General features: G+C 44.1%; 1 protein-coding gene across 1 annotated transcript; it reads right to left on the bottom strand.

Moving 5' to 3' along the window:
• Nucleotides 1–4,425: 4,425 nt before the first annotated feature.
• Nucleotides 4,426–7,153, bottom strand: LOC120918760 (vomeronasal type-2 receptor 26-like). The gene is made up of 4 exons (XM_040330930.1): nucleotides 7,091–7,153; nucleotides 6,584–6,652; nucleotides 6,356–6,479; nucleotides 4,426–5,389 (listed from the first exon to the last, which is right to left on the bottom strand). Exons 1-4 carry the CDS (start codon nucleotides 7,151–7,153, stop codon nucleotides 4,482–4,484), a joined length of 1,164 nt encoding a protein of 387 aa, XP_040186864.1. The 3' UTR covers nucleotides 4,426–4,481.
• Nucleotides 7,154–24,335: the final 17,182 nt, after the last annotated feature.

The following is a 24,335-nucleotide window of genomic DNA, read 5'->3' on the forward strand; positions in this document are numbered from 1 at the left end:
AAATTTTCATACAAGTCGGAACAGTGGAAAAATGATCGACCGATTCTAATTCTGGGTGAAGAATAGCTGGTTGTTAAGCAGCGGGCACGGGAAGCCGGCCACCTCGTCCTTAAACGGGAGTTCACCCATTTAAAAAAAAAAAAAAAATCTCCCCTTAGCTTCCTGCTCGTTCGGTCTAGGGGAATCGGCTATTTATATTAAAATATGTGCAGTACTTACCCGTTTTCGAGCTGCATCTTCTTCCGTCGCTTCCGGGTATGGGTCTTCGGGAGCCGGCATTCCTTCTTGAGTGACAGCCTTCCGAGAGGCTTCCGACGGTCGCATCCATCGCGTCACTCGTAGCCGAAAGAAGCCGAACGTCGGCGCGGCTCTATACTGCGCCTGCGCACCGACGTTCGGCTTCTTTCGGAAAATCGTGACGCGATGGATGCGACCGTCGGAAGCCTCTCGGAAACCTGTCAATCAAGAAGGAACGCCCATTCCCGAAGCCCATACCCGGAAGCGACGGAGAGGATGCGTCTCGTAAACGGGTAAGTACTGCACATATTTTAAAATAAATAGCCGATTCCCCTAGTAATAACGAGCAGAAATCTAAGGGGGAAAAGTGCCCTCTAAGGGTGAACCCCCGCTTTAACAACCGATGACTCATCAGCTGTCAGCGGGCTGCCCCATGACAGCTGAAATGTAAACAACAAAATGCCAGAAAAACAAAAACGTTTTAAAATAAATGGCGTGGGGTCCCCAAAAAAACATACCAGGCCCTTATCCGAGCATGCAGACCAGCAGGTCAGGAAAGAGCAAGTGCCACACCTCCTGAACCATACCAGACCACATGCCCTCAATATGGGGGGTGCTTTGGGGTATAATTTAACATCATGGAGTAATTCATTCTTAATTTCCTAATAGAAGCAATGTAGCCATTAATCAGGGCTCAGCACTCTGCTCTCCCCTCCTCCTGTGTACCTGATCTGTGTTTACATTAGAGATCAGAAGTCTGGCAGGCTGTCATACATGGAAGGTGGATCAGAATGAAACTACTTCTGCTTGAAACATTGAAGAATAATTACTCCACAGAGAAGCAGAACAGCAGTCTTCCTATGTAAACAAGGCAGACTGCTGTTCTGCTAGTAAGGAAGACATAGATTTTGTGAGAGACACAGATCTCTGTCTTTGTACGGTTAAACCATCCGCCACACAGTAATAAAACACTACCAGGGAACACATTTAACCCTTTGATCGCCCCTTGTTTTAGCCCTGATCACTGTATTGGTGTCACTGGTCTCCAAAAAGTGTCACTTAATGTCAATTTTTTTCTGCCGCAATGTCGCAGTCCCGCTAATAATCGCTGATTGCCACCATTACTAGTGGAAAAAAAAAGATTGCATAAATCCATCCCATAGTTTGTAGATGCTATAAAGTTTGTGCAAACCAATCAATATATGGTTATTGGGATTTTTTACCAAAAACAGAATACATGTTGGCCCAAATTGAAGAAGAAATTTGATTTTATAATTAATTTTTTTATTGGATGTGTTTTATAGCAGAATGTAAAAATATATATATTTTTTCAAAATTATCGTTTTTTGCACAAAACATAAAAACTACAGAGGTGATCAAATATCACCAAAAGAAAGCTCTATTTTTTGGGGGGAGTCATGTCCGATGGTCAGTACGACTCATCGGACATGTCCGCTGGCCCGAGAACCCGCGCATGGCATCAAAGTGATTCGACGCATGCGTGGAAGCATTGAACTTCCAGGTTTGCGGACGTGGCGGGGTCAACGTCACCGCCACGTCACCGCGCTGTCTGTCCGCAGGGATTTTGGTTTGATGGTGTGTACAACTATCAGACCAAAATCTCCGAGCGGACATGTCCGATGAAAACGGTCCACGGACCATTTTCATCGGACATGTTCGCTCGTCTGTACAAGGCCTCACTGTCTCCACTTCTCTGGGAAGACTGTTCACAAGATTTTGGAATGTATCTGTGGGGATTTTTGCCCATTCAACCAAAAGAATCTTAGTGAGGTCAGGTACTGATGTTGGATGAGAAGACCTGACTCACAATCAGGCTGAGGTCAGGACTCTGTTCATGACATTTGAGTTCCTCCACACCAAACTTATCAATCCATGTCTTTATGGAGCTGGATTGATTGGTGTCCATGGGGACAGTCATGCTGGAACAGAAAAGGTTGAAAGAAAGCAATCGCCTACATCTAAAAGATTTTTTCAACCACTAGTGGTAGAGAAAAAAACACTGCGCTAACATATACATTATTGTGAAACACGTGAAAAGCGAGTAGCTGCCAGTACTAAATACCTAAAACCAAAGTAAAAAGACAAAAAATATGAAAAAAAGTACAGCGCTAAAAATATATGTGATCACCAAAAAATTAATAAAAAATTTAGTGAAAAAATAAATGAATAGTGAAAAAAGAACAATAGTTCAAATAAAGTCCAAAGAAATAAATTGAATAGTGATGTTGAAAGTAGAAATCCTCCACCATATAGGACACCCGGTGTATAAAGATGTAGTCTCCTTACCAGATGATAAGACCGGTATTGCAGCGGTCTTTATAGGGCCCAGGGATATTTAAAAGTCCTCCCAATAGACTAATTCAGATGCTGGGATAGGTCTCATAAGTGAATGCCTCCAATTATAATCACTTCAAGCTCCCATGTAATAAAAGACAATAAAGGGCCACATAGTGTAAATCCGTAAATTATGCAGGGTTTAATGAAATGAAAAAGGCGCACTTACAATGAGTAGAGCACAAATACAGCGTGTAGACTGAATGATTTTTGGAGTGGCGTCTCCTCTGTGTTTTCCTCCGTCTGCTCACACTCTGTTACCGTGTATCTCCGGGTAGTGGCCTAGCTTGTGACGTCATCACGCACTACCCGGAGATACACGGTAACTCCGACTAATTGGCCATAACCCTCAACTCATTGCAATGTTTTCCCCCACCGGGGACTTCTATTCATGGTGTTGTTTGGTTGTGACCATTTTAATTTTGTCAATTGTCTGTCTTGCTTTTTGTGTAATAAAGATTTATATTTTTAATATATTTTTATTCTAATGTGTAATTTTATATTGGTACCGCAATAGTCCTAATTGGCCCTTTTTGCTCCCTCTTGGCTCTTTGGTTCGGGGACCTTAGATCCAAGTACCTTATATCTAAACGGTTGAAGTTGTACTCACTGTTGGGCTGTTATGTGTAGCTCAGAGTCGTAGCTACCACATCAAATCTGTACTCACGTGCTGCCAGAGAGATTTGCAGCCGAGCCATCCATCCATGTGTAGCACACAGAGCCTGAAGCACTCCTCCTCAGTGCAGTAATGATAGGTGAATAATATAGTAATGTCCAGTATAGAACTGCGATTATACAGTGTCTTCAATGATGTTGGGCAAATACCAATCTCCAAAGTTGAGAATAAAGAATGTATTAGGTCTCCATGGGGTCAGTCTCTCCAATTTGAGCGTGCAAGTTATGTTCAGATTGCACTGTTCATGTCTCCATGTGATACTTTTCCTTAAGTTGCTTAGTGGATCAAGGTAACCATGTTACCGAGCTCCAAAAGAAAGAAAAGCACTGAGGTTCAAAATGTGCATCGGGGGGTCCCTGTACCCCAAGAGTTTACATGTTTCGTTCCTTTAGAACTAGGAACTTCGTCAGAACTGGGGGGCTATTGATCTTTACCTCCTATAAAAAGGGAATTCAGAGCTATCCATAATTATCCTAGATGTCAATCAGGTGTAATCAACCCATTATCTAATTTAACCATTAGGTTTACCTGGTGCTCTACATATCAATTTGTAAATATACAATTAAAAAGAAACCCATAGCCAAAAAACCTATGTTGGTGTGCGCTGTCACATACAATCTATTCCCAATAGGAAAAACGCATTCATACACACTGCATCCATGCATCCATATAGTACATGTCCAAATAATATTTTATAAATTTGAAACATATCGTATCCAAAAAGATCTATCCACATACCATACCATTTTTGATTGCACCCCCCGACAATATCGGTGAGTACTACATATTTGATAAATAGGTGGGATTCCCATATCCTTCTCTCCTTTGTTTATAGTCCAATCAGTGTGTGAGGGCAAAGTGGGGGCAAGCTGCTATCTTCAGGTGTTGGTTACATTGTGTGAGGCTTTGATTGGTCACAGCATTTTATTTGTGATCAGCACTGTCAAATGGACAATGCAGTGACAGTACTTTGCTTGTGCATGCTGGGGGGCGTGTAAGAGCAAGAAAACAAATGAAGCTCTACAATATCATCCAATCCTGTGACATCCACCTTCCATCCACTTATGTACAATAGGCAGACAGAAGGCAGTCAATGTCCCCAAAAATCATAATTCTGATGATAATGTCATTCATAATGATGATGATGGAAACAATACGACTGAATTTGTTTAATCTGATCTACAGCATTATACATTGAATCAATGTGTTACATTTACATCATTCTCTTCCCCAGCATTGTCCCTCTTGTGTTCAGTTCAGGTTTGAAAAGTAAAATGTAGAGTTTTGGAGAAAACATACACAATAATATTCCAGCACTGGAGGTCAGTATGGCAAATATCTCCACAGCCACCATGTATTTCCCTCTGGTGCTCAGATAGGCCGGGATCATGGCGATCCAGACACTGCAGAACACCAGCATGCTGAAGGTGATGTACTTGGCCTCATTAAAACTGTCCGGTAATGTCCTCACCATGAAAGCCAGAAGAAAACTCACAGCTGCCAGAAACCCCAAATAACCCAACATAGAGTAGAAGCCGATAACTGACCCTTCATTACACTGAATGAGGATCTTCCCAGCATAGGAGTCCATGTCATACTCCTGAAATGGTGGAGAGATGGACAACCAGAGAATGCAATTCATAACCTGAATGGATGAGCAGAATAACATGACTGTATTGGGAAGTTTGACTCCCACCCATTTTCTACAAGAACTTCCAGGTCTGGTGGCTTTAAAAGCAATGAAGACCGTGATGGTTTTGGCGAGGATAGAAGATGCTGAGATGGTGAAGGAAACTCCAAAAGTGACTTGTTGCAGCATACAGGTAATATCCACAGGACGGCCAAGGAACAGGAATACAGAAAGGAAGCCCAGTATGAGGGAGAGGAGCAGAATGAAGCTGAGGTTCCGGTTATTGGCTCTGACTATGGGAGTGCTCCGAAACCAAACAAATAGTCCAAGTATAAGGAGAGATGTTGTAGCAAATATGATTGAAGTTATAGAAAAAAATAAAACTAGAATGTCCTCCTCGTATGATAAATACTCATTGACCTTGTCACTACAAATAGTTTTAGCTTTGTTAGGCCATTCATTTTCAGGACACTTCTTGCAGAGTTCACTGTCTGTAGAGAAAAAAGAAGTGAAAATAACATTAGGCACGGTATACAGAGAATGCAACTATTTGACCGTTTTAGCCTCTTCAGTGTAATCATTTTCCAGACTATTACTCTTTAGTAATCATACGTCCTTTTTTCCTACAAATAGAGCTTTCTTTTGGTGGTATTTGATCACCTCTGCGGTTTTTATTTTTTGCGCTATAAACAAAGAATGACAATTTTGAAAACATTTTTTTTTTAAACTTTTTGCTATAATACATATTCAAATATATATATATATAAAAAAATGTATTCATCAGTTTAGGACAATTTATATTCTTCTACATAGTTTTGGTAAAAAGAATGCAATAAGCGTATATTGATTGGTTTGTGCAAAACGTTATTTTTTAAATGTTTTTACTGGTAATGGTGATGATCTGCAATTTTTAGCGGGACTGCAACATTGCAATGGACAAATCTGTCCCCAAATTATACTTTTTGAAGACCAGTGACAGTATTACATTAATCAGTGCTATGAAAATGCACTGATCAATGTAAAAATTACACTGGCAGGGAAGGGGTTAACAGTAGGGGTTACTCAAAGGGTTAACTGTATTTTTCATTCTTTTCTTGTGTTCTAATTGTAGGGGGTGGACTTCCAGGGACATGACAGAGATCACTGTTCCCCATCACTGTCAACAGTAGATCTCTGTCATGTCTCCTATCAGAATGGAGATCCGCTCTGTTTACAAAGGCAGATCCCCAATCTGCCTTTGTACTAGGCGATCGCAGGTCACTTTCAGACATCGAGTCCACCCGACCCGCGGGCACGCTCCTGCACAAGCCAATGTACAGCTACAAAGATTAGCACAGGAGAGCCAACCTGCTGCCGTATAATGACCCCGGTTGGTCGGCTAGTGGTTAAACGTTTTTATTTTCTAATTTAATATCAGAATTTATACTTAAATTTACTTAAATTAACATAAATCTTACCAGATTGGTTTGATATGTCTCCTTCTGAACATGGAGCACAATTATAACAACATGGGTGATATCCTTCTCTTACAGATTTTCTGAACCCTGGAAGACATTCCTCGGAGCATTGACCTCTTGGGACCTGGGATAATATAGAAGGATATGATCTATTCAAGAGCAAAACTACAGATATAATAGTATAAGTAAGCCAAGCTTCTGATGTATACAATGATGTAGAATGCATACCTTGGTGGAAACACATGGACCATTAATGAAAGGTGGCCCTTCATTAGTCTGGATACCACAGAATATGTTCTGAACCAGAAGACAGAAATAGACATCTAGGAGTACTAGCATAATCCTTTCATTAGAAAAGTTACAGCAACAAAACTATCAGTACAGTATAAACGCTGCCTTAGAAACCCATAGAGAAAATCTCTTACAATACAAAGAGAAGAAAACAAATAGCCGCGTACCTCTAGTAATCACATACAATCCGGCACTAGAAGGGATGAGAGAGATAATGAAATAGATGGAACCCATCATAACAGAGGACAGAACCCTGAAAGGAATATTCCAACAACCCCCAGTGCTGACCTTCAGGCAACCACCCAACCTCAGACATCAATTAATCAGCAGGAAGCTTCATTCTGAGGACCGGGAATCAAAAAAGGGAACAAAACCAACAACAAGTGCTGCAAATGATGCAAAACTATGCAGACACATAAATGTATTAAACATTGTCACACAAACAAAAGGAGCCTTCAGTATTACAGGATCATACAGCTTGGCCTCCAGTAATGGGATGTACTTCATTCCGTGCAAGCATGGGTCATACATTGGTGAAACAGGACAGTTGTTACAAAAAAAGAATGAATCTTTATATACACAATAAAAGAACATAAAGAAGAGGATTACTGAGCACATGTGGGACATCAATTCCCACAACCCGACCATTCCATGGAAATTTTGGTTACTAAAGGAACTTTTAATAAAAATACTCAGGAAATAAAAACCTTTTAACTGTGAATAATAATTCTATATGACAAAAAAGGGAATGATCTGAATGTGGACCACAGTATTTTAAATCACTACCACATGATTTTTTTTTAACAAACTAAGCTTTATTGAGTTCCACACAAAATACAATATATAGGTATATGTAGCATACTAGACATTAACATAAAACCAAATAGCAAAGAACAAATTGAGGACATTGATTTATGCAGCAGCACCAATTCACAATGTGACACAAAAAGAAAAATAACAGAAAAGAATAACATTGACACAGAGGGGGGCCTTTCGGGCGAGAGGCAGAGCCATAATGAGCATTATAAATTATTAAAGAAGCAATATCACAATTAGCCTCAGTGATATATTGGGGACAACCTAAGTGTTAATTTATACAATGGAGGGAGTAGGAGTCTAAGTTACCACTATGAAGTACAGGTCAATGGAGACTGTAGCCATCTGTCTAATGCCCCGTACACACGATCGGAATTTCTGATGGCTTAAAATCCGATGGAATTTTTTGCCGGAATTCCGTTCAAAAATAGGTAAACAACATCGGGGGTCAGTAGTTCAGTCTACGTCGCTCTCCTTCATCCCACACATCCGGTCCATCATGATGCCTGTGATTGCTCTCCCATGCATGTTTTAAATCGGCTAAATTATTCCTTCTTTCTCCTACATGTTTCTGGTCCATTAATGTGGTGTGAACTGAGGATTTTGAAATCTCACTGTGCCCCCTTGGTATCTATTTGGCTGTCCCACAGGAAGACATATCATTAGTGTGCTGCTTGCTGATTTCTTTGGAACATATACACAAGCTTGTCTGACCATCTGGTAAAACAGTGGTCGTGGGCTGAGGTGAGAGTACCCAACTTAATCGGTGGAGGGATCACATTCTTGGTGTGCTATTAGTCACGTGGTGAAGATTGTCAAGAAATGGATTACTGAAATATTGTTTTTTCTTTTTCTTTGGACATTCAATATACCTATATATATATTTTTTTCAGATATATATATTCATTCACACTCAGCCCGTACACACAAGAGGATTTATCCGCGGATACGGTCCACCGGACCGTTTCCGCGGATAAATCCTCTCGAGGATTTGCGAGGATTTTGATGCGATGGAGTGTACTCACCATCAGATCTAAATCCGCGCCGAAATCCCATCGCGATGACGTGTCGCGCCGTCGCCGCGATGATGACGCGGCGACGTGCGCGACGCTGTCATATAAGGAATTCCGCGCATGCGTCGAATCATTACGACGCATGCGGGGGATTCATTCGGACGGATTGATCCGGTGAGTCTGTACAGACCAGCGGATCAATCCGTTGGGATGGATTCAAGCGGATAGATTTGAAAGCATGTCTTCAAATTTTTATCCGCTGGAAATCCATCCCAGGGGATAAAAATCTGTGGAAACAGATCCGCTAGATTGTACACACCAGGGGATCTATCCGCTGGAGCCGGTCCGTGGATCAATTCCAGCGGATGGATCCTCTCGTGTGTACGGGGCCGTATTGTTCATATTTGGTTTGCGCTGCACTGTTTTAGCTTTTTTTGGGAATTCCGTTCAAGCTGTCTTGCATACACACTGTCAGACCAAATTCCGACCGTCCAAAACGCGATGATGTAAAACACTATGACGAGCCGAGAAAAGTTCAATGCTTCCGAGCATGCGTTGACTTGATTCTGAGCATGCGTGGGTTTTTTTCTCCGTCAGAGTTGCACACAGACGATAGGAATTTCCTATCGTTTTATTTTCCATCTGAAAAAAATAAAACATGTTCTATTTCTAAACACCGATGAACTTTTTTCATCGGAAATTGCGATCGTGTGTACACAGCATTAAGATTTTGTTTTATTTGCCCGGACAGCCCCTATTGGTATAAATAACCTTGTTGTAAGGTAAATTGTTATATATTACATTAATCCAGGAGTGTGTTTATCCATATTGGAGTCCGGGAATAGACCCAACAAGCATTGTCTAGGATTCATTGTCACTGGTGAGTCCATCTGACCATGAAGGAATTGGACAACTTGCGTCCAAAATCCCAGAATATGAGGACAATGCCAGAGTAAATGATCAAAGGTACCAGTGGAGATTAGACATTTGGGGCTTGGGGAGAGACAAGACTTAACCATACGTTCTGGGGTAAGATATGATCTAGGACAAATGTATATTTGAGTAAGTCTATCTGACATTTTAGGAGACATTCATTTACCATCCTCCAACACCTCACTCGAATCTTCATCATCCAGTTCACCTGCCTCAGCTTCCCATCTAGGCTTGAGGGAGTAAGCAAGTTGGGAGGAAGATGGGGTGATTAGTATATCTTAGAATTCTGATATCAACTTACGGGGCGCATCACTGCTTATCATGGCCAAGGCATCTAGAGTAGACAGAATTGGGTAATTACCTCCAAACTGCACATGCAATGCATGATGCAGCTGGAGGTACCTAAACAGCATGTGGTTCAGAAACGTGACTGATTTTAGTTGGTCAAAGGATTTGAGTCTACCATCATGAAAGACATGTGAACGCATATATATGCCCTTTGAGATCCAGACCTTTGGGTAGGGAATCTGTGGAATTTCATCCAGGTGTTTAATATACCACAATGGAGTATTGTTATGCAACAAAGACCAGTTCGTTTTAGACACAGTCAGGTCCTAGTTCCATCTCTGCTGGAAAAGGAGGCCAGAGTGGCTTGAAGAAACAAGGGAGCCATCCAGATGCCTCAGCAAATCACAGAACGGATGCAAGAGATGTGACTCAGGGACTTGACAGACCAGAGAGAGGTATCTATGGTTATCAGATTTATCAAAATGGCAAAAGTGGAAGAGTTGTGCCTCCAGGTAATATAAACCAAAGTCAGGGATTGCCAATCCACCGAGAGACATTGGGTTTTTGAGGACCTTTCATGACAGCTTATGTCTACTGGCACCCCAGATAAAGGACTGTAACAAAAAAGCCAACATTTTTAAGTATATTAGTGGAATATACACTGGAGAGTGCCAGAGGACATATAAGATTTTAGGCAGTAAGATATATTTTTTAAGGCTTATTCGACCTATAACTCCCAATCGCAATTTTGCCCATATCTGAGATTTGCATATAAGAAATAGTGTTAGGGTCTCCACATTCGATAGATGAAGTCTGATATGGTCCTAGAGACCCGGATACCCAAATATTTAAAGGAATTGACTCTCACTGAGGGCAGGGTTGCCTGATCCATTGATGGAGGGAAAACATCAGTCGGGAGGATTTGGGATTTACCCCAGTTGATTTTAAGACCTGAGAACCTAGAAAATTGTTCAATGATATGAAGTGCCGATGATAAGGAGGGACCTGAGTAAAAAATATATAAAATCATATAATCAGCATAAAGCCCCACTTTTTCCACTAAGGAACCAGAACACAGACCTTGAATTCCAGGGTGGGACCTAAATGACATAGTCTGGAGTTCAACTGGCATACAGTAAGTAAAGCCATTCTTCTGAATCGAAAGCTTTGGCAGCATCAAGTGTGACTACCACAATGGAGCCAATTTAATTGTGAGAGGCCTTAAGATTCTTAAATAGACATCTGGGGTTAAAGGCTGTGTTTTTGGCCTGCATAAAACCTGTCTGATCCTGATGAATTAAAGCCAAAATCACCTTGTTTAGACAAAGGGCTAGGATCTTGGCTAGTATTTTGATATCATTTGCAATAGGGAGCTAGGCCTATATGACTCAGCTTGATGCTGGTCCTTTCCGGGCTTGGGAATTAGCACTATAAGAGCTTCACGTATGGAATCATCAAGGGTAGAAACCTCATATATAGCGTGATAAAGAGCCAATGATTTAGATACTAATGTGTCAGAGAAGAGGGTATAGAACTCAATAGGCAAGCAAGCCATCTTATCCAGGAGCCTTGGTCATGGCAAAGTGAGCCATAGTGAGCTATGTATCATCTACTGAAATAGGAGCCTCCAATATAACTTCCTGTGCCTCTGTCAATTTAAAGAAGGTAAGAGCATCCAAAAAGTCATGTCGATTTTGGGCAGGGTAATCGACTTTAAATGTACAAACATCCCCAAAAAAATGGAAAATGCTCTTGTAATCATTTCTGGGTCTGTAATGATACCATGTGGAGGTGATCTTAATGCAATAACCACTGTGTGTCTGGAATCTATATGAGCCAGATGAGCTATCAATTTACCTGGGTGAGGTCCATGTTTAAAAATTCTTTGCCTATTGAAAAAAATGTTATGTCTAGACTAGAGTTGAGCGAACCCGAACTGTAAAGTTCGGGTTCAGTATGGACTTTGGGTTTTTCCCAAACCCGGACCCGAACCCGAATAATTGGAAAAAGTTCGGGTTCGGAGTTCGGGGAAAAAAATGCGCGGAGGTCCCCCCAAATTCAATAACCAGACCCTTTAGGTCTGGTATGGATAATAAGGGGAACCCCGTCGTCAATTAAAAAAAAAATGGCGTGGTGTTCCCCCTAATATCCACACCAGACCCCTTATCTGAGCACGTTGACCTGGCCGGCCGCAGAAAAGAGGGGGGGACAGAGTGCGCCCCCCCCTCTCCTGAACCTCAGCAGGCCACATGCCCTCAACATTGGGAGGGTGCTTTGGGGTGCCCCCCAAAGCACCTTGTCCCCATGTTGATGGGGACAAGGGTCTCATCCCCACAACCCTTGCCCGGTGGTTGTAGGGGTATGCGGGCAGGGGGCTTATCAGAATCTGGAAGACCCCTTTAACAAAGGGGACCCCCAGATCCTGACCCCCCTGTGTGAAATGGTAATGGCGTACACTGTACCCCTACCATTTCACGAAGGAAGTGTAAATAGTAGTTTTCAGGAAAAAAAACACACACACCGTAGAACAAATTACTTTATTAATTAAACCAAATAAAAATCCAGCGGTGAAAATAGACGATCGCTCCAACGTTGTCTTGTATCCAGCGACGGGTGTAAACTCCAGTGACGGGTGATTGGTCCAGCAATGAGATCCATCCATTCAGAGCACAGCTCAGCGAATGACACGCCAATGCTGTGACGTTTCTTTTATAGGGGAGGCGGGCCACGCGTCATGTGACCCCGTCCCGCTCTGACGCACACTCTGCTACGTCACTGGGAAAGCCCAGACCCAGACGTAGCAGTAAGAAACGTCACAGTATCGGCGTGTCATTCGCTGAGCTGTGCTCTGAATGGATGGATCTCATCGCTGGACAAATCAACCCACATCAAAACCCCTGCCAGCACTCGTTCATTGACATCATGGTGTACCAGGGTTAGTACTCCAAGTCAGAAATATAATCTAACCTTATTACACAGCAGGCTACCAAATACCGCATCGCCTCGTTCAGTCACCAGGCTTTGATTCTTGACAACCAGAATGTCGCAAAGAAGATCCTGGCAGGATACCAAAAATACCGCTCTCTGGTAATATGTGAAATGTGGTGGGAAACTCAATTCAAAATTGCCCACCATGAATATTTTTTGACACAGCAAAGTTGACCCCTCTCTCTACTTATGCCCCTGACGTAACGCCCCCTGCCCATCTCTTTTCCATAGGCTGTGGACCTGCCAATCAACTTCTACCTTTTAGAATCAGATACCAACCTATATTGACAAGATTCAGCATTTTACTCTGCCTAAAGACCCTATGCTATGCCTTTTCAGCTGTGACACTCTGCTGGCTCATCATAGTGTCTCTCTCCCTCAATGGATTCACATCTGTCTCCTCACAGCTCACAGAATCCTCATGCAGGCTTGGATCCACCCCACCCCACCTCAAATTGCCTCAGTGACACAAGCACTTCAAACTTTATTTTTTATGGAGAAAATGGACACTGTTACTCAAAACGTCAAATCCTTAAAATGTTTTATTTCCAGATGACGTTGCTTTATGGAAAATTTAAATCTTAATTACAGAAAAAATCTCCCTTCACATGATGTCCTTCTGTTTTATGGACTGGTATCTGCGTTCAAAAATAACCAACACCCTGGGAAAACTTGGGATCCGAGATACTTCTGGCTCTTAGTCCTATGATACCCCCAGGGCATCCCATCTAGTTTATATGTTCCATCACTACCTTACTTGACTTGAAATATACATATTATTATAACCTTGCTAACCTTTATCTCCCTCTCCGGTTATAATGTATACCTGCTTCCACTCATCAGGGCATTCCTTTGGTAGAATCCACCATCAGGTACCTTTCTTAAGCCTGACACTATGATATCAGTTGTTCTACATCTACTCAATGATGTTAAGCCTTAAGCCTCGTACACACGACCGAGGAACTCGATGGGCGAAACACATCGTTTTGCTCATCGAGTTCCTTGTTAGGCTGTCGAGGATCTCGGCGAGCCAATTTTCTCCATTCCCGCCGAGGAAAAATAAAACATGCTCTCCTTTTGGCTCGATGAGATCCTCGACAGTTTCCTCGTCGAAAAGTGTGAACACGACCGGTTTCCTCTGCCTTTTTGCCGAGAAACTCGGTTGTGTGCACGAGGCTTAATGCTTTGTCTTGTCTACGACTTCTCGTACTATTTTAAACTGTGAAGGTTATGTTTTTTTTGTTTGGATACACCTCTGGAATAGGTAGTATGGGTAGAATGAAAAGCCCACCCAATCCAGGGTTTCTTCAATTCTACAAGGATCCTACAACATGTGTTTCTACCAGGACAATGACGTTGACATTTTAGAAATTACTCATCTCTGAGACCACGAACGTTTCCAAATAAAAATAATTAGGGGGCCATTGGAAAAACAGGGAATAGTATATGGGATCAGTGGAGGTGGAATACCCAGGCATAACCAACATAGACATGTAATAAAAATAAAACAGCATAAGTAACTAAGGTGATTGTAAAAATCAATGCAATTACATTATGACACAAATGCCTGTGTTGCACATAAGCAAAAGACCCCAGTAAAAAAAGAAAAAAAACCTAACCCACCCAGCTCTACATACACCCCGACTTTTGTGAGCACAAGTCCCAAACTGTGTTATAGTCAAAGCAGCAATAAACATACATCAGCATGATGTCTGAAGTAGGGAATGACAACGAAGCACTAGCTGGGGCATTATACTTGAAGAAGAGGAAAACTTTTTGGGCCAGATTCACAAAGCACTTACCCCGGCGTATCTCGAGATGCGTGGCGTAAGTGTAAATATGCGCCGTGCGTATCTATGCGCCGTATCCCCAAAACCAGATACGCCTGAAAACCAGCTTTTTCCGACCGACGTAAAAAGATTACACCGGCGCATCGTGGGGCGCAAAAATACGCTAGACGCACCATTGTTTTACTAGTTAAATATGCAAATGAGGGAGATACGGAGATCCACAAAAGTACGTTTGTGCGGCGCAGGCTACGCCCTGTGCGCATCAGCTGTATGTCCGGTCTAAAGTTACCCCTTATAAAAGCAGCTTTAACTTTGCACCAGACGTGTACAGGTCAGCTAAAGCAACACCGTTAGGGACGAGCTGAGCACACACACTTGCAGGACAACAATCTGTATGCCAACTTGCTAGGGGCATCCATAGTCATAGCTATACTAGTGGCTTTAGATGCGCGCAGAAGGAGGAGGGAACAGAGGAGGAGGAGGAGGGCACGGGAGAGGATATACCGACTGCGCATAGACGTCTTTAGCATGGCTGATTCTGAGGTGTATCGCATCTTCAGATTCAGCCCTGATGCCATCATGGAATTAACCACAACCCTGAAAGATGACATCACCAGCCCAACACACCGCTCACATGCAGTGCGGCCACTGGTCAAGGTACTGGCAACACTCCATTTCCTTGCCAGTGGCTTGTTTCAGCGCACAAGTGGAGTGGTGGCTGGGATGTCACAATCCTCCATTAGCAGATGTGTGCACCAGGTTATCCCCGCAATCCTCAGATGCATGGCCAACCAAATCATCAAAGCCACCCAGGAGGATCTGCGGATGAAGGCAATGCGTGATTTCTACAGAATTTACAGAATTCCCACGCACAGTGGGGGCCATTGATTGCACACATGTGGCACTACAGCCCCCCCGTGAGACAGAGCACATATATCGCAATCGGAAGCACTGGCATTCCATCAACGTACAGGTGATAGTCGATGCCCACTGCCTTATATGGCACATCCGTGCCAAACACCCAGGATCCAGCCATGACAGCTACATATACCGTCAGAGCCCCATCCCAACGAAATTTGAACAGAACATGTATGGGGACAGCTGGCTGGTTGGTGAGTGACATGGATGTCAGGCATGACTGCCCCCCCCCATGATGCAGACATCACGAGGGGCACATGCACGACTAACATCCTCCTGTCTTTTGCCTTCCAGGTGACTCTGCATATGCACTTGGACCCCATCTCATGACTCCATTCCGGAATCCCCAAACCACAGGAGAGGAAATATACAATGAAGCACACGCATGTACCCGTGGAGTGGTGGAACGCACCTTTGGCCTCCTGAAGTCCCATTTCCGATGCCTGGATAAGTCTGGGGGTACCCTGTTGTATTCCCCAAACTTTGTGTGCAGGTCATCGGTGCATGTTGCATGCTGCACAACTTTGCCGTGAGAAGGGGCCTGGAGATTGACATACGTGATGACCTGACCCCGGAACCACACAATCCCCCCCTGACCGAGGATACCCCATCTTCTGAGGGAGCAGCAGTCAGGAGATGCCTCGCAGAAGGCATCTTTGCACGTTAAACACACACATTAATCATGGCACAATGAGAATGCATGCATGCACACCACTGTGGTCCCTAGCACAGACATATCACATCCTCATTGAATTGGATTGGCACAAGCCCACCATGCAGGACTTGGGAGCAGCAATGCCATGCCAAGGCTCCAATTATGTCACTGTACATTCATACACCATTTACACGGACCTAGGGATCACTTCTCCCTGGTCCTGGGGATCCCTTCTCCACCAAAACTGAGGGTGACACCCCTTTTCCGGCAGGAATGTCACCCCCACATTCATACATCATTCACAAATATAAAACAAATCATAATCACAGTAAAAAAAATAAAAATAAAATAAAACACTGAAAACAAAAATACACAAAAAATTAACGTCGTTGGCGTGACCCACGCCTGGGCCGGCCACGGCCACGGCCCCTCAGGGGAGACTCATGGGGGGGAATTAGGGGAGGGAGGAGTCTCTGCCCACCTTTCGGCCTGCCCTCCAAGGCCATGGCAATTCTGTTGAGGCCAACATTGAGGGCTGGCGTATTGGCCTGGACTGCCTGGGTCAGGGAGTCACAGACCTCCTGACCCAGGCCTGCTGTGGCAGTCTGCATTTCATTAAAGCAGTTTATGAAAGCCAGGGAGTTACAGCTCATGTCCTGAACTGAGTCCTTTATGAAGGCCAGGCTCTCCTCCATCCGGGCCAAAGTCTGGGTGACCTGACCCAGATGGCGGGTCTTAAGGGCCTGGTCCCTCCGCAGATCAGCAGGCAGAAACGATGCCACCCCCCTGGTCTTTCGCGGCACCTTCCTGCCTCCAGATGAGGCTTGTGGCCTGGGAGTAGGAGAGACCCCTGGTCGGGAAGCCCTGTTGTGGGAGGAGTGGGAGGGGCTAGCCCTGATGGAGGCCTGACTGCTGCCAGCCACAGGGGGAACGTCCTCCAAATGGAGAAGTACCTCATTGGCACTGGTGACCTCCTCCCCCTCAACCTCCTCCTCCTCCTCCTCCTCATCCTCCTCATCCTCATCTTCCTCATGAGGTGAGCTGTGGCCACTCCCCTCCCCTGAGTACTCCTGGCTTTCCTGGGGGTCTTCATCAGCCTGATGTCCGGGGGATGGTGCGGACTGGCCAGATGGCCCTGCACCCTCCTGCTCATCTGTGGATGACACAAAACATACACAGGTTGGAGGATCCACACACTTGTCACATATTCCCTTCCCCCCCCACACATGCTACTCGCCAGATAGAAAAAAAAACGTACCTGTCCTCACGGCCTCCTCGGAGTCAAAGCCAGGCAGGCCCACCACTTGCTGCCTGTGGAAGCACTGGGCCACTGCACGCTCCTCAGCAGTCAGCCTAATGGTGCAAGGTGGTCCCCCTCCAGTGCCCCTGGCATGTGCTGTTAGCTTGGCCATCTTCCCATGGACCACGCGCCTCAGATCATTGATCTTTTTTTTTATCCCACTGAGGGTCCTCGTCTCACCCCCCAACACATTGATATCATCTACAATGTCCTGCAGGATCTGCCTCCTCCTGGCCGGGGTGGTGTCCCGACTCTCAGGGCCATGCAAAAACCGCCCATGTAGGGTAATGGCCCTGGTCAGAATCTCCTTCTCCCGCACAGAGAAGTTCAACTTCCTCTTCCTTGTTGCCATCTCAGCAACAAACACTCAGCACAAACAGACACCAAAAACAGACAGCACAAAAAGACACCAAAAACAGACACCAAAAACAGACACCAAAAACATACAGCAAATACAATCTCCAATAACACTCTCCAATAAGACCTTCCAATAACACTCCGACACAAACCAACAAACACCAACGGACAACAGAACAAAAGCACCTTTCTTCAAGAAGGGAAACACATGGATGTACTTTTGCAATGGAAGGGCGTATGTCTGAGCTTATTTATGCCCTGGGCGTATCTCACTAAGTACGCCGCGCCTAGTTCCTATCTCACTGATTGCGCCGGGCTGAGTTCTGAGCATGCGCAGTGAGGCACAGAACATAGTCAGTGTCATGCGCGCATGCGCAGTCTGGCCGGCCCTTCATTTGCATGGGGTCACGGCTCATTTCAATGGAGCACGCCCACTTCCTTCTCACTTTCAATTACCCCGCCTTACGCCTCGTAATTTACGTTACTCTGGCGCATATTTGGATGCAAATACTCTGTGGATACGGTACTTGCGTCTCTAAGTTGAGCCGGTGTAACGGAAATGAGATGAGCTACGCCGGTCTATATATGCACCGTTCTACGTGAATCTGGCCCTATGTCTTTATTACTCCACTAGGAGAGCAAAAATCCTATGAAGGGCAGTGGATATAGAACGACTTAGGCTGCTTGCTGCAAGTGTTCGGTAGAGATGACACAAATCTGAGCATCAAACAGCATCAGCCCCGTCAGCATAAGTATAACAAGGTGTAATTCCAGTAATAGTAGCAGTGTCATCCTAAAAAAGACCTTCAAAACCGGTTATGAAAACAACAAAGGCCCTCATAAGAGGACCATTTCCTTATGGCTAGGTATCCAAATGTGTAGGAACATAAAACAACCACCATGTCTCTTTATAGGTGAGAATGAGTGGAAGAATAATTGCATACCATAGGCAGCCTCCCTGCATATGGGAGGGAGAGGAAAGGGGTAGAAGTCCTCAAAGTGCTCACAGCTCAAGTAGGGTCTAGTCGATCCAACCATGCAGTAGCTGTCTCGGGTTCCTCGAAAAAGTGAACTTGATCTTCTCCAACAGCATAGAGGAATTGCAAACTTCGATTAATTGTTTTTTTTATTAAAGAAAAGAGAAAGAATCAGAGTACAAAATACAGCCAAGGTACCTAAGTACCACACAGTAACACATAATCAAAACATGTCAATACATACTCTGACAATAAGCAATTTGTATATCTTATATCCAAAGAAAGCAAGGGAAAACATCACTATCCATGATTTACCCGCTACTAGCTAATACTAAAGAAAGAAAAAAAAAAAGGGAAAAGAGAAAGAAAAGAGAAAAAAAAGAAAAAAAAAGAAAGAGAAAAAAAAAAACACAAACAGGGGGGGGGGGGCAAAGACACTGTAGTGAAAGGACCTTCTAAGGTCTCTACATACCATGTAGAGGAATTGCAAACTTGGTGAACCCGTAGGCGCCGACTGACTTCCGTGAAGCAGATGCGTTGTCAATGGACCTCCGCAGAAAAGTCTGAAAATGCCAGAATCTGGGTGTTATAAAAGGGTATAATACCTTTTTCCCTGGATAAGTGAAGGATGGCATCTCAGCCTTTATAGTTAAGGATCTTGGCAATAAAGACCTGTGGAGGCATTCTTTGTGGTGGTGGTTTGGCAGGCATGTAATAGACATTCTAGGGTCAGCAACTTACAATACTCAATGATGTTAAGCCTAATGCTTTGTCTTGTCTACGACTTCTCGTACTATTTTATACTGTGAAGGTTATGTTTTTTGTTTTTGTTTGGATACACCTCTGGAATAGGTAGTATGGTCACTACAAAAGTTTGCGAGAAGGCCTCTCTACCATATGTAGCAATAAGGAAATGCTCCAGAAATGTGGTGGGGAAGTTGAGCAGCGAGGGCGGCAAGGACCAATGTACCTGGAGCGAGAAGAGCTCTGAAGACCTCCCAGGACCAGAGGACAGGCTGACTGGGGCCAGAAAACGTGGATTGACAGGAGGTGCAGGCAGCCATGGACCACTTCATCTCACAGCAAACATATCCTCTGGAAGGATCAGAGAACTGTCCCCACCCAGAACGAGAATGGACTCTGCCTGCTGCTAGCCATCATAAAAATCCTGCTGGCATGGAAGATGCCATATCAAGCATCACATACAACTCCCCATAGACAGGGACTGCAGACTGGGACATGGGTGCACTGTTTCTCTCCCTCCCCCTCTCTCTCTCCCCCTCTCTCTATCTCTCGCTCTCTTTCTATGAGTGTCTATGTCCCGGTCTGTGTGATGAGGAGGGGGAGGTAATAGTAGTCAGTCACATTCAGCTGGACTTGTTGTGTAATGTAGAAGATGTTTTGTAGTTCATCCACTTCTTCAGTTATAATGAGTGATGGGAACATATCCCAACATTTATATCCACACATCTAGACCTGACACCTTCATCTAATCACCATGGAATGGGTCAGGGCAGATGTTGGCCGTCTATGAACAGGATGGGGGGAGGGGGTTAGGATTTACCTGGAGATGGGTTTAGGGTGAAAACTAGAATGTTTCTTGTTTAAAGTTCTGGATCAGCTTCCCCAGTGTAACTCACCTTGTCTCCTTTCCATGATATTCGCTCTGGTTCTAGTGTAAGTTGCTGACCCTCTGAAAGGAACCCATCAAAGTGACCCACAATCATCCAATCAGTGAGATTTGTATCTTTAATTATTGTAATCCAATTTACAATTTCCATTGGGCTGGGCAGTTCTCCTTTATCATTAAAAATCATTACCACGCCATTCTGATGCTTGTACTGGACTTCTTTTACATAGCGGGACAGCTTAAATAATGACAGAAATAATTATAGGTAACAAGTATATAGAAAGTTTATAAATCTTTTAACTATAAATTGTTCATCTAGTTACCGTATTTATTGGGGTATAGTGCGCTACCGCGTATAGCGCACACCCCTAAAGTTGCCCCCAATTCCTGTGGAAAAAAAGATTTGTGTACTTACAGTTTGGTGTCTTGCGCGGCGTCCATCGGCGGCCTCGTCGGGTCCGGCGTCCGTCTGCGGCTTCAGGTGTCCTCTTCGTCGGGTCCAGCGTCCTTCTGCGGCGTCCTCCCCGCTCGTTTCCCGCTTTCCCGCGCCGAGTTTGAATGCTGCGCCGGCATATACCGAGCGCAGTACACTCGGGCAGGCTCGGCTACTCTCGCGCTGACGTCCTGTACGTCCAGGACGTCAGCGCGAGAGGAGCCGAGACTGCCCGAAATACACGAGTGTGCTGCGCTCGGTATATGCCGGCGCAGTATTCAAACTCGGCGCGGGAAAGTGGGTATCGGCGTATATCGCGCTCCCACGATTTTGCCCTGATTTTCAGGGCAAATAAGTGCGCGGTATACGCCGATAAATATGGTATATCTCATTTAGGGAATGTCATCGGGATCAGATGACCTGTTTACTGAGCACTTATAATCAGATACATTTTATTGGGACTATTTCTATACAATTTGATTTGTGAATGTGAACGTTCTCGATGATAAATCCTTAATTCTTCCCCTTTACAATACACTGGCTCAGCCTCATCTTGGATATACAGTTCAGTTTTGGTCACCAATCCTCAGGAAAGATGTCGATGAATTAGAAAGAGTTCAGCAAATGGCAACAAAATGAACAAGGAGGACAGAGGATCTCAGCTATGAGGACTGATAGATTACAGTTATTTACTCTGGAGAAGAAACACTTAACCACTTAAGCCCCGAGCCTGTTTTTCAGATTCGGTGTTTACGAGACTAAAAGATTTTTTTTGCTATAAAATTACTTAAAACCCCCAAACATTATATATATTTTTTTAACACCCTAGAGAATAAAATGGCAGTCGTTGCAATACTTTTTGTCACACCGTATTAGAAGCGCACTTTTTTTGGAAAAAAATCACTTTTTTTAATTAAAATATAAGACAACAAAAAATTTGGCCCAATTTTTTTACATATTGTGAAAGATAATGTTGCGCCGAGTAAAATGATATCCAACATGTCACGCTTAAAAATTGCGCCTGCTCGTGGCATGGCGTCAAACTTTTACCCTTAAAAATCTCGATAGGCGACGTTTAAAAAATTCTACAGGTTGCATTTTTTGAGTTACAGAGTAGGTCTTGGGCTAGAATTATTGCTCTAACTCTAACGATCACGGCGATACCTCACTTGTGTGGTTTGAACACCATTTTCATATGCGGGCGCTACTCGCGTATGCGTTCGCTTCTGCGCGCGAGCTCATCGGGACGGGGCGCTTTAAAAACATTTTTTGCTTTCGGATTTATTTTTATTTATTTTACAATTTTTAACACTGAAATAAAAAATAAAAAATAAATGATAACTTTTATTCTTATTACAAGGAATGTAAATAGAAAAAAGCATGGCAGGACCTCTTAAATATGAGATCTCATATTTAGGCTTAAATGCAAAAAAAAAAAAAAAATTGAAACTGTCATTTTTTTCAAATGACAAAAAAAAAATGTTTCTTTAAGACGCTGGGCGGGACTGACGTTTTGACGTCACTTCCGCCCAGCAGAGCTATAGGGATGGGTGAAGGACATTTTTCCCTCACTCGCATCCCCAGTCAGCAGCTGAGCGCACCCGATCGCCTCCGCCGCTACCGACGGCTCAGGTAAGTGGCGGAGGGTGCGGGAGAGCGGCGGAAGGGGCGGCCCTCTCCCGCCACCGATAACGGCGATCTCGCGGCGTATCCGCTGCGGAGACCGCCGTTATCGTTGACAGGACCGCCCACTGAAGAGATGAATATCTCGGTTGTGGCAGCAGCTGCTGCCGTTACCGAGATATCCATCTTTAAAGTGCCGACGTATAACGACGGTGGGCGGTCGGTAACTAGTAAGCAGTTGTATTGTCCGCTTGGTCATTTTTACCTACAGGTCAGCCTATAATAAGGCTGACCAGTAGGTAAAATTAATATCTCCTAAACAACCAGTACTATAAATATGCACTGATTACTGTATAAATGTGACTGGCAAGGAAGGGGTTAACACTAGGGGTGAGGAAGGGGTTAATGCGTGCCCTGCATAGTGTTTCTAACTGTGGGGGGAGGGGAGTGACTGGGGGAGGTGACTGATGGTTATCCCTATATACATGGGACACACCATCGGTCTCCTCTCCCTGACAGGACTTGGATCTCTGTGTTTACACACAGAGATCCATGTCCCTGTCTCTGTGACTGCCGATCGTGGGTGCTTGGCGGACATCGCGGCCGCCAGGCATGCGCATCGGCACCTGAGTGATGCGGTGGGTTTGCGCACCCCTGGCAGCGCCCGTGCGCCCCCCAGTGGCTGGAGGCCAGAGGCCGTATATAGACGGCCTCTCGTCAATTGCTGTAACCTCTTGACCACCGCCCCATGTCCAAAAGACGTCCTCTTTTTAAAGATGGATATCTCGGTAGCGGCAGCAGCTGCTGCCACAACCGAGATATCCATCTCTTCAGTGGGAGGTCCTGTACACGATAGCGGCGGTCTCCCGCCGCTCTCCTGCGCCCTCCGCCACTTACCGGAGCCGTCGGTAGCGGCGGAGGCTATCGTGTCCGTTCGGCTGCTGACTGAGGATGCGAGTGAGGGAAAAATCGCCCCCACCCGTCCCCATAGCTCTGCTGGGCGGAAGTGACGTCAAAACGTCAGTCCCGCCCAGCGTCTTAAAGAAACATTTTTTTTTTGTCATTTGAAAAAATGACAGTTTCAATTTTTTTTTTTTTTTTTTTTTTGCATTTAATTCTAAATATGAGATCTGAGGTCTTTTTGACCCCAGATCTCATACTTAAGAGGACCTGTCATGCTTTTTTCTATTGCAAGGGATGTTTACATTCCTTGTAATAGGAATAAAAGTGATCATTTTTTTTTATTTCAGTGTAAAAAATTATAAACTAAATAAAAATAAATAATAAAAACATTTTTTAAAGCGCCCCGTCCCGATGAGCTCGCGCACAGAAGCGAACGCATACGTGAGTAGCGCCTGCATATGAAAACTGTGATCAAACCACACAAGTGAGGCATCGCCACGATCGTTAGAGCGAGAGCAATAATTCTAGCCCTAGACCTCCTCTGTAACTCAAAAAATGCAACCTGTAGAATTTTTTAAACGTTGCCTATCAAGATTTTTAAGGGTAAAAGTTTGACGTCATGCCACGAGCGGGCGCAATTTTTAAGCGTGACATGTTGGGTATCATTTTACTCGGCGTAACATTATCTTTCACAATATATAAAAAATTGGGCAAAATTTATTGTTGCCTTATTTTTTTATTAAAAAAAGTGATTTTTTTCCAAAAAAAGTGCTCTTGTAAGACCGCTGCACAAATATGGTGTGACAAAAAGTATTGCAATGACTGCCATTTTATTCTATAGGGTGTTAGAAAAAAATGTATATAATGTTTGGGGGTTTTAAGTAATTTTCTAGCAAAAAAAAATGTTTTAGTCTCGTAAAGACTGAATCTGAAAAACAAGCCCGGTGGTAAAGAGGTTAAGATCCACATTGTGGCCGTAAAAAGTCGTCGGGCCGGCGGGAAGTGGTTAATAATGGAGGCTGAAGGATGGGTACATACGGGTAATAATATAAAGGACATGTTTAG

The sequence above is a fragment of the Rana temporaria genome, chromosome 1 (genome assembly GCF_905171775.1).
Source record: "Rana temporaria chromosome 1, aRanTem1.1, whole genome shotgun sequence".
NCBI lineage: Eukaryota > Metazoa > Chordata > Amphibia > Anura > Ranidae > Rana > Rana temporaria.